Below are 13,892 nucleotides of genomic sequence, written 5' to 3'. Positions count from 1 at the left end.
ACAATCGCAAAATCTTGTTTAATGCTTTTAAGGATGAGACTGCAGAGATAGAACTAGAGATTTTCATTGGTTGTCCGCAGGGCTCCTGCAGTGCTCCCCTGCTCTGGAATATCATATTAAACAAATTTCTTATTTTGGAATTCCCCAGTGATGTTAACTTTATTGCATATGCAGATGATCTTGCTGTTCTGATGTATGGTGCATCATTGGAAAAACTCGAGAAATCATTTGAAAATGTTATGTTAAAACTGGAAAACTGGAGAATCGGCGAGTGTCTTGAATTCAACTTAGAAAAAACTTTTGCAATCATTTTCCCGCGGGCTGGGATCAAAGTGAGAGCTCCACGATTTAAATATCAAGGAAAAAGAATAAAGTTTGTTGATGTTATTAAATATTTGGGAGTCAAGATTGATTGCAAGTTGACCTTCGCAGATCATTTTAAAACAATTCATCGGCTCTCAGATGATATGTTAATGTTTTACAGGAGATCCTTTTCTAGTTCAAATCTAGATCCTTTTCTAGATTCTACAAATCATGCATTCTTAAAGATATTTTGAATAATGTAGTTATCCCTAGAGTTTTCTATGGAATTGGTGCCTGGGGATCCAGAGCCGGGGATTTGGTCAGGTTGAGGAACAAACTCGATGCGATACAGAGGAGCTGGTGCTTAATGATTACAAGATGTTTCCGTACTGTCTCAACTGAGGTGCTCTGCGTTCTAGCCGGCACGCCGCCTCTTTCAATTTTATATAAATTATATTTTGAAAATTTTTTGTTCAGAACTGGTAGACTTGATTTTAAATTGTATAAAGATATTTTGATTACAAGGCATATGTTTGAAAGAATTAATAATATTTTAGTACATCCTTCTGGTTTATGTGTTTTTGAATTTGATTGTAAACTCCCAATAATTGGAGAATTGGATATTTATACTGACGGGTCCAGACAAGATGATAAATTGGGTGCAGCATTTGTGATATTTCATTATGGAACTGAAATTGAAAATAAAAAATATAAGCTTAATAATTATAATTCTGTATTTCAATCGGAATGTTGTGCTGTACTTAAAGGCCCTTCAATGGGTTAAGAAAAATTTGACTTGTGTTAATTCTATTCATATATACTGATTCTATTCATATACAACATACTGATTGTATGTCTTTGCTTCAATCCTTGACCTCGGCCCGTCCTACTAATTTATTAATATTTGATATTAAATGTCTATTGAAATTTTTGATGCAGAATATGTGCATTCATTTACACTGGATAAAAGCCCATGTTGGCTTTGTTGGAAATGAAAGGGCCGACGTGCTGGCTAAAGAGGCGACCACTAATGATGATTGTGAATATATAGAAATGTCTGGTTCGAGAAGTTATGCAATTAGAAACATGAAAAATTTTTATAATGATATTTGGAATACTAGATGGAATGAATCAGAGAGGTGCGTGGGTCTTTTGAAGTCTATTAAAATTCAAAATGGTATGCGACCAATTAGTAATATTGATTTAAACCAGTTTTTAACTGGGCATGGAAGATTTCCTGCGTACCTCTCGAGATTTAATTTACAAAATTCAGACTTGTGTGGTCATTGCCATCAAGTTGGTAACGCAGATCACTTCTTGAATCATTGTTCCTTATTGGAAAATTTGAGAAAGAAATGTTTGGGAGATAAGTCATGGAACTTGGAAATCTTAAAAACATATTCTAAATGTGCAATGGATTTGATTAATTCTAATAGAGTTGAATTTGGAATATTTGTTTAGTATTGTGTATATTTATCTTTTGATTATATGTATTATATTCTCAGTTATGAGTATTTATAGGTTGACTAGGAAAATTTTGAAATTTTTCTGTGTACTGTTTTATTTAATACATTGTAGATGTTTTATACATACAATATTTCGAGGAGGTGCAGTTGATTGTTACATGGATATGGCATTGCAAATGTTGAGAATCCTGATGGATTACCAGATTTAAATTATCGAAATTAATGGTGGTTTTGAGTTTTAGGATTTTGAGTTTTAAATTTTAAATTTTATGGAATTTTTATATTTTTTTCTTAAATTTTTAATTGTAGTTTTTGATTTTAAAATGTTCTGAAAGTATAAAGTTTTAAAATTTTTCTTATATTCTGTTCTTAATGGCGTAATTACTAAAGTTTTAATATGATACATGGCAATCTTAAATTTTTCCAATTTTCGTTATTGGCAGTCCTGGAGCTTCTTTTCTATGATTATCAAAGATAATTAATACATATGAATTCAGATAGTGGTAGGACTATTAAAGTAAATTTTTAAAATAAATTAATACTTTAAATAGAATTATGATTATTTAAATAATATGCTATTAAAGTAATACTGTAGGGAATTCGGTTTGACCTTCTGCAGGTTATTTAAATCGGGAATTCCTCGATGGCTTTGGACCGCCTGTACCTCTTCCGAAAATTCATGTGAATGAATGTTTCTTGAGAGTTTCCGCCACTCTGTTCGCCCGTGGAATTTTTGTTTTTGGATTTTGAATGTTTGGTGTTGTGCTTCGTTGCTTGTATATCTCTTCCTTATTTTTAGTTCGTTAATTAACCTCCAATTATTTTTAGTTAATTAGCTTCTTTTTCTCTCTTCTTTCCTTTTGTGGTCTTGAGGGGGTCGACCCTTTATAATCATACGGTCCAGTGGGACTAGGAGGATTGGGTCTTCCCTGTATTATAACTATTATAACTGACTTTGTCTCTCATTTCCGGCATACAATGCATATGTATTACCTGAATTACATTAATTTTACATTGCGTTGGATTACTTTTGTGTACAGTTACACGACCTTTACACATGCGACATGCGACGGAGGACGTGGGCACCACCCCTCTACCAATACGGTTAATCGGTATAGCGCCATGTCCACCTTTATTTAGATAACCATACGTGCTCATTGTGCTAATATACTAATATATAAACATACATACAAAATTTGGTACTTCATACAGTGGCGTTAAAGCTAATTAATGTTAGACACTGGATAATACATAGCCATGTTACAAGGTGTATGCAAAAGCATGGATACGGTAGCATATATACATAACGTGTGTACTCATATGTTGAGTACACTATGATCCTTTGAAGCATTATCATTAGATTACAGAAGACGTGTACATACTGAAATATTAGGTGCGCAATGTTATGCTGGAATAAGTAATTAGTACAGTGAATTAAAAGTTAGACCCTAGATTAGTACTGTGTAGTACAGTGTCTTGCTACTGAATTATTTGTACTGTTTCCTAAGTACATTAACCAATGTACAAAGATATTAAAACATGTGTATTAGGTACACAGTAATTAGTGGATACCCAAGCGTTAGGTAAGTGCTACTTTAACATACATTAACAATAGGTACTTAATACAATGCTGAACAGATAACTGGTGCAATTCATTTTAGAGTGGGGCTCTAGTTAGTTCTTTGCGATACGGTGCCGTGTTACAGGATAAAATGCGCAGATGCATAGTTACATTATCATATATACAGAACATAAATTCATATACATATATACAGACATTTTGTATACAGAATATAAATTCATATACATATATACAGACATTCTGTATACAGAACATAAATTCATATACATATATACAGGCATTTTGTATACAGAACATAAATTCATATACATATATACAGGCATTTTGTATACAGAACATAAATTCATATACATATATACAGACGTTTTGTGTACAGACACATTAGGTACATGATTATTCAGTGCGTAATAGATGTATATTAACTATACAGTGCCAAGATATGTAATAATAGTAGTAGCACGACCTTTACACAAACAACCAACATTCAAATGAGAAACCCGCTGTGCAGTCTTCCCATTTACACACAGTTGAGGTGGCGTTACTCATAGCTGGTTTGGGCCCACCTTACTGCACTAGACTATTAACTTTTCGATAAGATGAAAAACTCTGCGGGGTCAACAATGCGCCAGCAATGAGGAACTTACTCTCAACAGTCTATATACGAGGGCTATCCAGAAAGTAGATTACGTTTTGGAATAAAAAAATAAACAAAGTATAGGAAACAAATTTTATTATATACAGATGAAAGCCACACTCAAATACTACTTTTCTACATAGTCACCATACAAATTAAGGCATTTATCGTAGCGATGTACGAGCTTGGAAATTCCTTCGTCGAAAAATTCGGCCGCCTGCGCCTTCAACCACTTCGTTACCTCTTCTTGCAGCTGTGCGTCGTCATCAAAACGCTGCATAGCTATTGCTGGGAATAGGTGGAAGTCGCTCGGTGCCAGGTCGGGACTGTACGGCGGATGAGGAAACAACTCCCACTTAAAAGATTCAAGAACTTTACGAGTGACATTTGCCGTGTGGGGCCGGGCGTTGTCGTGAATCAACAAGATCTTAGAGCTCAACATTCCTCTGCGCTTGTTTTGAATTGCTCTTCTGAGTTTTTGGAGAGTTTGGCAATACCTTTGAGAGTTTATTGTAGTGCCTCTTTCCAGGAAGTCCACCAAAATTACACCTTTTCTGTCCCAAAAAACAGTCGCCATCATCTTCCTTGCCGACATTGTTTGCATGCATTCCTTGGGTTTTTGGGGAGAACTTGTGTGCCCCCACTGCATTGATTGCAATTTCGTTTCACAGTTCACATGTTTCACCCATGTTTCGTCACCAGTAACGATGCGATCGAGTAAAGAGTCACCATCCTTATGGTAAGCGTCCAAAAAGTTCAACGCTGCAGCCATTCGCTGATTTTTGTGGTCCTCTGTCAAGATTTTTGGAATCCATCTTGCACAAAACTTGTGGTAACCAAGCTTTTCGCTGATGATTTCGTGCAACAAACTTCGCGAAATTTGTGGAAAACTCAAAGAAAGTTCCGTTATTGTGAAATTTCGATTTTCACGGACTTTAGCATCGACTTTTTCGAGAAGTTCGGCGGTCACTATGCTGGGTCTCCCACTTCGATCTTCGTCGTGAACATTGGTTCGGCCATTTTGAAATCTTATGACCCACTGACGCACTCCACCTTCAGTGATAATGTTGTCCCCATACACTTCACGAAGCTGCCGATAGATTTCTATCGGTTTACAGTTTTTTGCAGTCAGAAACCTTATTACTGAGCGCACCTCGCAGCTCGCGGGATTTTCAATTAACGCAGACATTTCAAACCGTCACAGTATCTGAACGGAGCACAGCACGAACCTCTCACTTGCACGGCTAGATGCAGACTGAGCTGCGCAACGCTCTGACCCCAAGATGGCCGCGCTAGCCCCGCCCCTAGCGGACACAGACGGAAACGTAATCTACTTCCTGGATGGCCCTCGTATGAGTGGGTACGTAGTGCTCTTGAGGAAAGGTGTTCGAGAACCATGCGAAACTTTTCTTGGAGATCGGAACACTGTATCCATCTGTGTGGGAAATACCTGTAATATTCATATATGTGTTCTGATAATTAACGTATTTCTGTTATATTACTCATCTTAGTCCAGATTATTACTGAATGATCCAAGTAACATGGCCGTGTAAATTAAGGCTTCTTAACGATTAACTTAAACAAAAGAGTTTTTATAAATCTTTATTGACTGCTTCCGTCAATGACGGAGTAATAGATACCTATTTTTGTCTCCCACGATAATGCTGGCTAAAGCCCTGTATATCGATATATATTATGTAGGGTAATGCAACGTATTCATAGGACTCGGAGAAAAGTTTCTAATAATTTGGACGTCATTACGAAAACTTATCATGGCACTTACTTGTATAGAATTTATTATACTTCCAGCATGGAGACTTCTTGTTTCATTGAATAAAAAAATCTATAAACCGATGAATAGTACAGATGTAATAAAAAAATATCAAATTAACACACACAGCCAAAAGCCAATATGCAGGAGTGACAGCCGTATACGTGGGGTTTTCCGTAACACTTACCATTTTTCTGCATGGGTTTATATTTTGCCTTAAAACTGTATACAGTCTCATAATATATTTGGAATGTATAACCAAATTTATATTCTTCGACGAAATTTAGGTACTTTTGGAAGGTTGTTACGAATTTTAATTTACCTTTTAGGATTTAAAGGCTTGCCGAGTTGGGTGGGGGATACAGTTAAAAAAATTTACTTAATAAGCAGTTTACCTATTCCAGGTGGAAACAAAATCAACTATTTAAACTCTATATTTCACTTGGTGAGATAAATTAGCCCTGATAAAAAAACTGTGGTAAACATTAGTTTAATTGAAATTCCAAGTTTTAAATACGGTACGCAAGCAGCCAACTGCACAATATAATGAAGAAAACTTACCTGATGCACATTCTGCCTATAGAGAAACTCATGTGGGAAAAAAAAATTAAACGAAAAAGTTCATTATATTTTATAATGAAAATTTATAAAACTTCAGAGTATTTTACTGTTCAGCTTTTATGCTTAACTCCAATAAAATACATAATATAAACATAGAAACCTAATAAAGCAATGTGCCAAATTATGTATGCAATATTAAGTCATAAAAAATATTCTTTAAGTAAATATTTGGCTATGAAAGCAACTCCAGATTACGAGCAAATGATATTTTTCAAAGAGGGCAAAAATTATTTTGTTTAATAGCTAAAAACAATAAGCCGTTTTGTCGTTTTTCAAAACCCTGAACAGTTTTGGAAAATGAATTTTATCAAGAAATCAAGGCAAAATATGAAGAAAAACCTATAGTAGATGACAAATTTAGAAATATTTTTACTAACGAGAGCTACAAATAAAGTTTCCCTATCAAACACACGATGTTTACATTTAATTCTTCATAAAAAGTTCTTGCGGGCATAATCAGTCAAAAATATGTTTACTGCAACAAGTAAATATCCTGTACCTATGAATTTAAAAGTTGTGGTATGTTTGATATATTCGTCCAATTGTCAGAGAGCCACTGCTAATTTAGAAACGATTTCCGTACTTATAATACGATAAACTCCATGTTAGACAGTAAACATTTTTAACCCTTTGCGATATGATTTTATTTTGGAACTCGTACATTAATGAAACAATTTTTATTAGACATTACATGATATAAATTGTTATAAAAACACATTTCACTTCATGACATTTCAATACATTTTATAGAAATAATTTTGCAATAAAATGCACAAAACATAATCGATTCTATATTTCATCAATGATTCATCTATAGATATCTAATTTTTGAAGTGTTAAAATTACCCAATTTATCATTCAAATAATTTACTATATTTCGAAATTTTTTCAATTGTTCATCATTATTCGTTTTTTTTATTACCGGTGATGTGTAAGGAACGTAGCATAGCTAGGATTTTATGAAAATACCCGCGTATATACTATCATTTTCATCTGAAAAATTCTTCACTGTTCTTATCCATACGGTGTTTATTTCATATAATTTTTTCTCTTTTATTTAGTCGACGTTTGCACTCAATCTATCAGTCGCCTACTAACTATTACGGCAATTTATAGCCATTAACTTTAGCCACACGACTAATGCAACTCGATGTTACACTTCAATATGATTTTAATGACGACTGTAAAACGTGATTTTGGAGTCAAAAACTAATGATAAGCAGTACTATACTCATCGTTTTCCTGCAAAGGATTAATAGAGGTAAACATTTAACAAGCAGCGATGTAATATCTCAGTTACCTGATCCTTCTAAAATAGCACGTATAAACAAATGTAAAGGCCATCAGTTTCATAAACTAAACATTACCTTAAGCATGATACCTTTATCTGCTCGAAAATTACTGTAACAAAAATTTATTCCGCTCCTTAAATGTTTAAAGCTTAAATATGCTGGAGTCCTCTACGTGATAATAATTTTTCTTTTAATAGAAGCTCAGTATGGAAAACATTTCTTAGCAGAAAATCCAAAGCATCAGCATTCGATATTTTATGATAGCTTTGCAAAGAAAGATTAAAACAAGTCTGCCTGGGTGGTTACGGTAGTTCCATAAAAAGAAACTTTATGGAACCATCTAACTTAGAATCTTGTAACTCGAAGCATAAGGAATTTTGTAGGCAAGTCCGTAACAGGAAAACTCATTCTAAAAGCTTAAATCATCATGAAACGGTACGCGGCCCAAAAACTCATTCGGGATATTGCGCCATAAATGCCTCAAGAGCCATCACTTTGCCGCTCAACGACATCTGGCGCAGAGAATGAAGTGCATATCCCACGTGGCTCTGCCTCGGAATGGCCATCAGAATACCGCCATGTAACAGCGTTTTTGTGACTACTTACCTAGAGAAGGGGTAAATATCTCATCATCAGAGCTCGCTTTGCTCCTGCTTCGAAGTCTACGGGAAGGGCCAATGAGCCAAGTGGGAGTGATAACGGCTGCTACCATCGCCAGAGTTGTTGCCATGGTCAGCAGTGTCCACAACAACGTCCTCGAAGTGACGATCATATAGCACATCCTTCTTACATGGTAGTCATCATCAGGTGTTAAATCTGAAAATGAAAAATCAACTATCAGTCAAAACATCGCCGTTACCTAAAAATTTATTCAAAAAATATAGTTTATAAATTATACAGATTTTAAAAGGTAATTAAAGAAATATAACTTTTTACAGTTACTATAAACCGTTTACCTTAAATTATCTCTTATGATTATATCTCAAAACACTTTCCAGAAAATAATGTTTCTGTTCTTTTAAACCTTAATTATTTCTTCACTATTCAAATACTCTTCTTTCACTTCTTACATACATATATACATCAGACCAAGTACGTAATAAAGAAAACGTTAATTGACATAGAACTGTAAAATCAAAGCTAATTATGCAATTACAATTAAAATCTACTGCAGGAAAATGAAATACCATTTAAAATCTACGTCAGTCAACATTGTTTTTCTGGCAATATGGTTATATTTAATGCACCATTCTTTCCCATTAAAGCAGAATAAGAAGAAAAATAACAATAGGTAGACAAAATGTTGAAAACTTCAGTTTAAGAATTATAAAACTACAGAAATGAGTAGTACGACACATGAGAGAAATAGTGATTAAGGACTATATTACAGTTACGCTTTTAAAGCCCTAAATGTGAATTATATTCACCCCAAGAATGAAATCTCATTAGTATACTATAAGACTGAACCAAAAAAGAATTAGCGTGATATTTACATTGATAGGTCCGGGTTTGGGAAGAAATTAGGAGGTGCTTTTGCTGCTTATTATTATGTTATTGAAATAGACAATAAAAAATATAAATAGGAAAGTTTTAAGTCTATTTTTCAAGCGGAACTTCTTCCAATTCTTAAAGCACTACAGTGGGTACAAAAAAAAAAAAAAAAAAAAAAAAGAAAAAAAAAGATAACCTATAATAGGAAATTTACTGTATATTCTGATTGTCTCTCAGTTTTACAAGCCCTCTTCATCCCGGACCAGGCGAATATTTTGATTCAAACGACAAAAGAACTATACACAAGCCTTCTTAAAAAACATGAAATTAGACTTGACTGGATTAGAGCGCATTTTAGGTACTTAAACAATGAGAGTCAGGATGTCTTTTTGTTAAAAAAGCGGCTATAGAATGCTATGGCAAGACTCTAAAAATAAAAGATTTTATGCATAATTTTAAAATTCAAATAAATATCAAACCTATCTCAAGAACAGATGTAAATCAAATTATAAGCGGCCATGGAAGATTTCCGTACTATATTACTAGTTTGGGCTTCAAGAAAATGATAAAAGTAAGCTATGTAAAGTGGTTGGAGATGCTTGTCATTTTGTTGAAGCGTGTGCTATCACTAGAGATATAGAAATAGCAGATAAAGACTTTTAAACATTGAATTACAATAGTACAGCAGCGAAAAGAATTGCAAAGCAAATTATGGCAGGAATAGAGCTAAATAGAGAAAAAATAGGCATAATAGGCATGTGGGTGCTAGTGTTTTGAGTGTTTTTTTTTATTATTTTAGTTTAGCTCCTAAACCTCTGCTTTATTTTTTTCTCCTCTGCTTATCAGTGCGTGAAATATAAAAAAATCCATACATCTACATAGAGGTACCTTCTGGTTGTATTTCATGATTTCTCTTTTGTTATATTTTCTAACATTTTTAGGTTTTTTTTTTTTTTTTTTTTCTTTTGTTGAGGCTGTTGTTTCTGGCTTGCTCTGGCGCAGCCCATAAAAACTCCGTTGGGCTACGTAAAGTTTGCCAGAAGGTTGGGCTGCGACCCTCAGATCACATCACATGGGAGAAATATGTATATTCTTCTTGAGTTGAGTTTGTCAGTTCGAATATTCACTCGCTTGTTATAACAACAGTCAGTTATTTAAAAAAATAGAACTTCCTTCTATTAATCGTAGAATTTTGCAAATACAAAATATTGAATTTTCAGGGGCAATGTAGAGACATTCGGCTTATCAAAACTATACACGTTACTCTCAGGAATAATGACAAAAAAATAGAGAAGGATATTCTAATATAAAAGATGAATACTTTACTTATACACACACACACTAACCGTCAGCAAATAATCTTGGAGCGATTTGAAATTAACTTATAAAAGAATCGCCCTGTACACGCCAATAACTTGCTCTGCATGGAAAACAGTGATAAAGTTTAATAAATAAAAACAATACACCATACAAAAACAATGTAATAAAGTGGCAATCTTAACGGGGAAAAAACGGAGTTTTTGAAATACATTAAAATTTTACATGAATTTAAGATCATACAACATTATATATATATATATATATATATTATTCCTGCGGCAGATTTAAAAATTGTGCAGAATTTACATTTTATGCATAACCGAATGCTTGCATTTTATGAAGAAATTTCTTTATCACCATGATTTGCTATTGTGAAAACAAGTATTCACACTATTAATAGCCCGAATATTTTAGTAGATTAGTTGAAATTGTGCAATTAAATAAAAGAATTTAGTACTTCGCTCACGCGCATACAGAAAATCATTGAAAAATGACAGTTAAGCATTCATATATTATTCTTTATTTATTCGTGTCTTAATATCTGCTATCAAAGTCATGTTTGCTTCGGTTCGCGGTGTTATGATTGATGATACTCGAGTAAACTGCATAAAATCATAACGGTACATTAAATTTACGATGTAATGTAAGGTACATAACGTGTGAAAATGCAATACCATTCCGTTCATGCTTTGGTAGATGACAAAAAAGGTTGTGTAATTCACCTTATTACGAAAACTGAACACTGATATGATGAATTAAGAAAAGATTAGGGGGGACTAGCGGTATAACACTGTAATCGTTAATTCCAAACAATTTTGTGATTTTGTCGTTGAATTTTTATGTAGCTTAAATGTGAACAAAGTGATGTTTGATGTTTAATAATAAAGTTAAAATGACAATAAAAAAGGTTTTGTAGGTTACCTTATTAGGAAAACTGAATATTGATATGATGAACTGAGAAAAGACTGAAAAAAATAGACAAATGTATGAATGATTCCAAAAGCAGATTGATAAACTGCATGCTCAGCGAGAGCGTAAGAAATCTTAACAAACCTCTAGTGCAACATTAAAATTTGAATCCTTTCAGATAGCCTTTTTTCTAAATTGTCGATAATCAGTTGCCGCAAATATGAATTGCTCTTGTTATTCATGAAAGAAAATTTGGATTGTCTTTAAAACAATGCATAAAAAACATTTGTAGTATTCGGAGATTAAAACTTTCAAAATGAACCAAATACTACCAAGTGAAAAATAATAAGCAATATACAGTTAGATCGTTCTTAAAAACATGAAGTGATTTATTTAATTATGGCAAAGCTATCTACTTAAAATTAAGGATGTCTCAGAGGAGGCTTATTCAAACGATATTGGCCTCTATTTACTTTACACAGAAAAAAAAAAAAAAAAAAATCCCAGTGCCTTTAAAAGTCCATATAACCACCAATATTATAATATAGATAACTACAAAAATTTTGCGGGTTTTACTGCACGTAACTTTGTAGAGCCGCAGAAAACTGATATACTCGCTCATCATAGGTGTGGTGTATTTAATTATGGCAAAGCACACTAGGGCTATCTGCCTAAGGGGAGGGATGCCTTCGTGGAGGACTTTCTAAGGGAAACTGGCTCGTATACACGTTACACATGGGGAAAACCACGAAAACACCCATACAGCCAGCCCGTTCGCGGGATTCGCAACTCGGACCGAACTACCAGTGTTCAGCGACTTTACCGCTCGGCCGCTGGTGGGCCGCTCATCATAGGAACTGCAAGTCTTCAAGAGCTATCTATAGGTCTTTCGAAACGTTTCATGTTATTTAAATGCTATTCCGCTTCCAAATTTGTCAATATGCCACAAATGGTATTGCCGCTTCTGCTGAAACTGGAAACTCGCCCTTTTAACCCCCCCTTCCTCTGCAGAATAAGTATGCCTCAGTAAAATTATTGAGAAATTCTTTGTAGAGGCAAAATTAAGGTATGAAGGAGAAATATATAAGTAGGATTTTTGGGGGTGGGGTAATTGATTATGGCAAAGCACGCTTAGGCTATCGATCTAAGGGAAGGAATGCCTTCATGGATGACTTTCTAAGGGAAACTGGCTCGTATCCTCGTTACGCTTGGAAAAAACATCAAAAACATGAATGCAGCCAGTCCATTCAGCATTCAGCGACTTTACCGCTCGGCCGTTGGTAGGCATATAACTAGGAATTTTGCTATGTTAATTTTTCACATGATGCGTTTTAAATCTCTTCAACCAATTCCGCCTTCTAATCCAGTTGTGTGTCATGTAAGCACAGCATGCTTGCATAAAAGTATGATAATCCACTTTAAGTACTTCGAAAACCATGATTAAAAATAACTAATTTTCTCAGACAGATATAACTCACAGAGTTTGGATTCGATTATAAGCTCGCAGCTATTTTAATCCTTTTTAAGAAGTCAAGCCTAATAACGTATGGACAACTAACCCCTACTTTAAAATTCAATTATATCAAAATTAGTGTGTCGGAAAATTGGTTTATAAGTCTTTTCGAGCAATTTTCCTCCCCCCTTATCACTTGTGAAGGAGAGACTTTTCCTCACTTCCACTACTGTCCTTCTAATCTCAGTCCCGCATGCCAGACGGAGGAAATACATATAACACCTAATTTTTCACTCAGTTATGATTAAAAATAATTTAGTGAACTTCATTTTTTTTAAATGTCTCTCGCTCTTTCCAACACATTTCAAAAAGATCATACCTCTAGGAATTTATTGTTAGGTATCGCACAAACAATTATTCTGTACCATGGTACGTAATAAATGGTGTTAGAAACATCTTTTATTAATTAAAATTATTTACATAAATTAAAAAGTTATGCAAGTATTCTAGATGAAAAAGTATTATAAGTAAAGCTTAATTTTATTTCTAAGTTTTAACTATTTTCTTTTACAAAAATATTTGGAATCACATCACAAATGATAGATCCAAAACTAATAATCACATTGAAGAGTAGCATTCCAAGTTTAAAATATATAAGTATTACCAGCACGTATTTCGATGTATTGATGACGTTATAGCCTTTAACAACTTCAACAAACTTGGAAATGCAAATATTTATCCCATTTGCCTTAAGCTTAATACTAGCACTGCACTACAAGATGATATAGTTTACCTAGATCTTCAAATTCTTAATTGCAATCTTATTAAAATTTTTGACAAACGATTCAAATTTCATACACTCAAACTCACTAACTGGAATTCTAACATTTCACAAAGGTTCATAATTAATACTATCAATTCGCAACTTCTAAGCATTAAATAATCTGTAATAACACAGACCTTCTACAAGAAGAAATACTTTACTTCATTAAAATCTTACAAAGCAATCTTATTCCAAAAATAATTATTAAAAATTCCTTAAAAAAAGCT

General features: G+C 33.7%; 1 protein-coding gene across 2 annotated transcripts in view; it reads right to left on the bottom strand.

Annotated features, from left to right (window-relative positions):
* LOC118199391 (LHFPL tetraspan subfamily member 2 protein-like) overlaps positions 1-13,892 on the bottom strand; it is a 221,012-nt gene that overhangs the window by 55,704 nt on the left and 151,416 nt on the right. For both annotated transcript variants that reach the window (XM_035371270.2, XM_035371340.2), the window contains one exon: positions 8,276-8,485. In XM_035371270.2, coding sequence (XP_035227161.1) covers positions 8,276-8,485 — 210 coding nt within the window. The remainder of the gene's footprint in view (positions 1-8,275; positions 8,486-13,892) is intronic.

This window comes from Stegodyphus dumicola, chromosome X2 (genome assembly GCF_044657685.1).
Source record: "Stegodyphus dumicola isolate Sdum_Otavi_A_Nest chromosome X2, ASM4465768v1".
In the NCBI taxonomy this organism is placed as follows: Eukaryota; Metazoa; Arthropoda; class Arachnida; order Araneae; family Eresidae; genus Stegodyphus; species Stegodyphus dumicola.
This window is presented reverse-complemented; position numbering and strand designations above follow the sequence as displayed.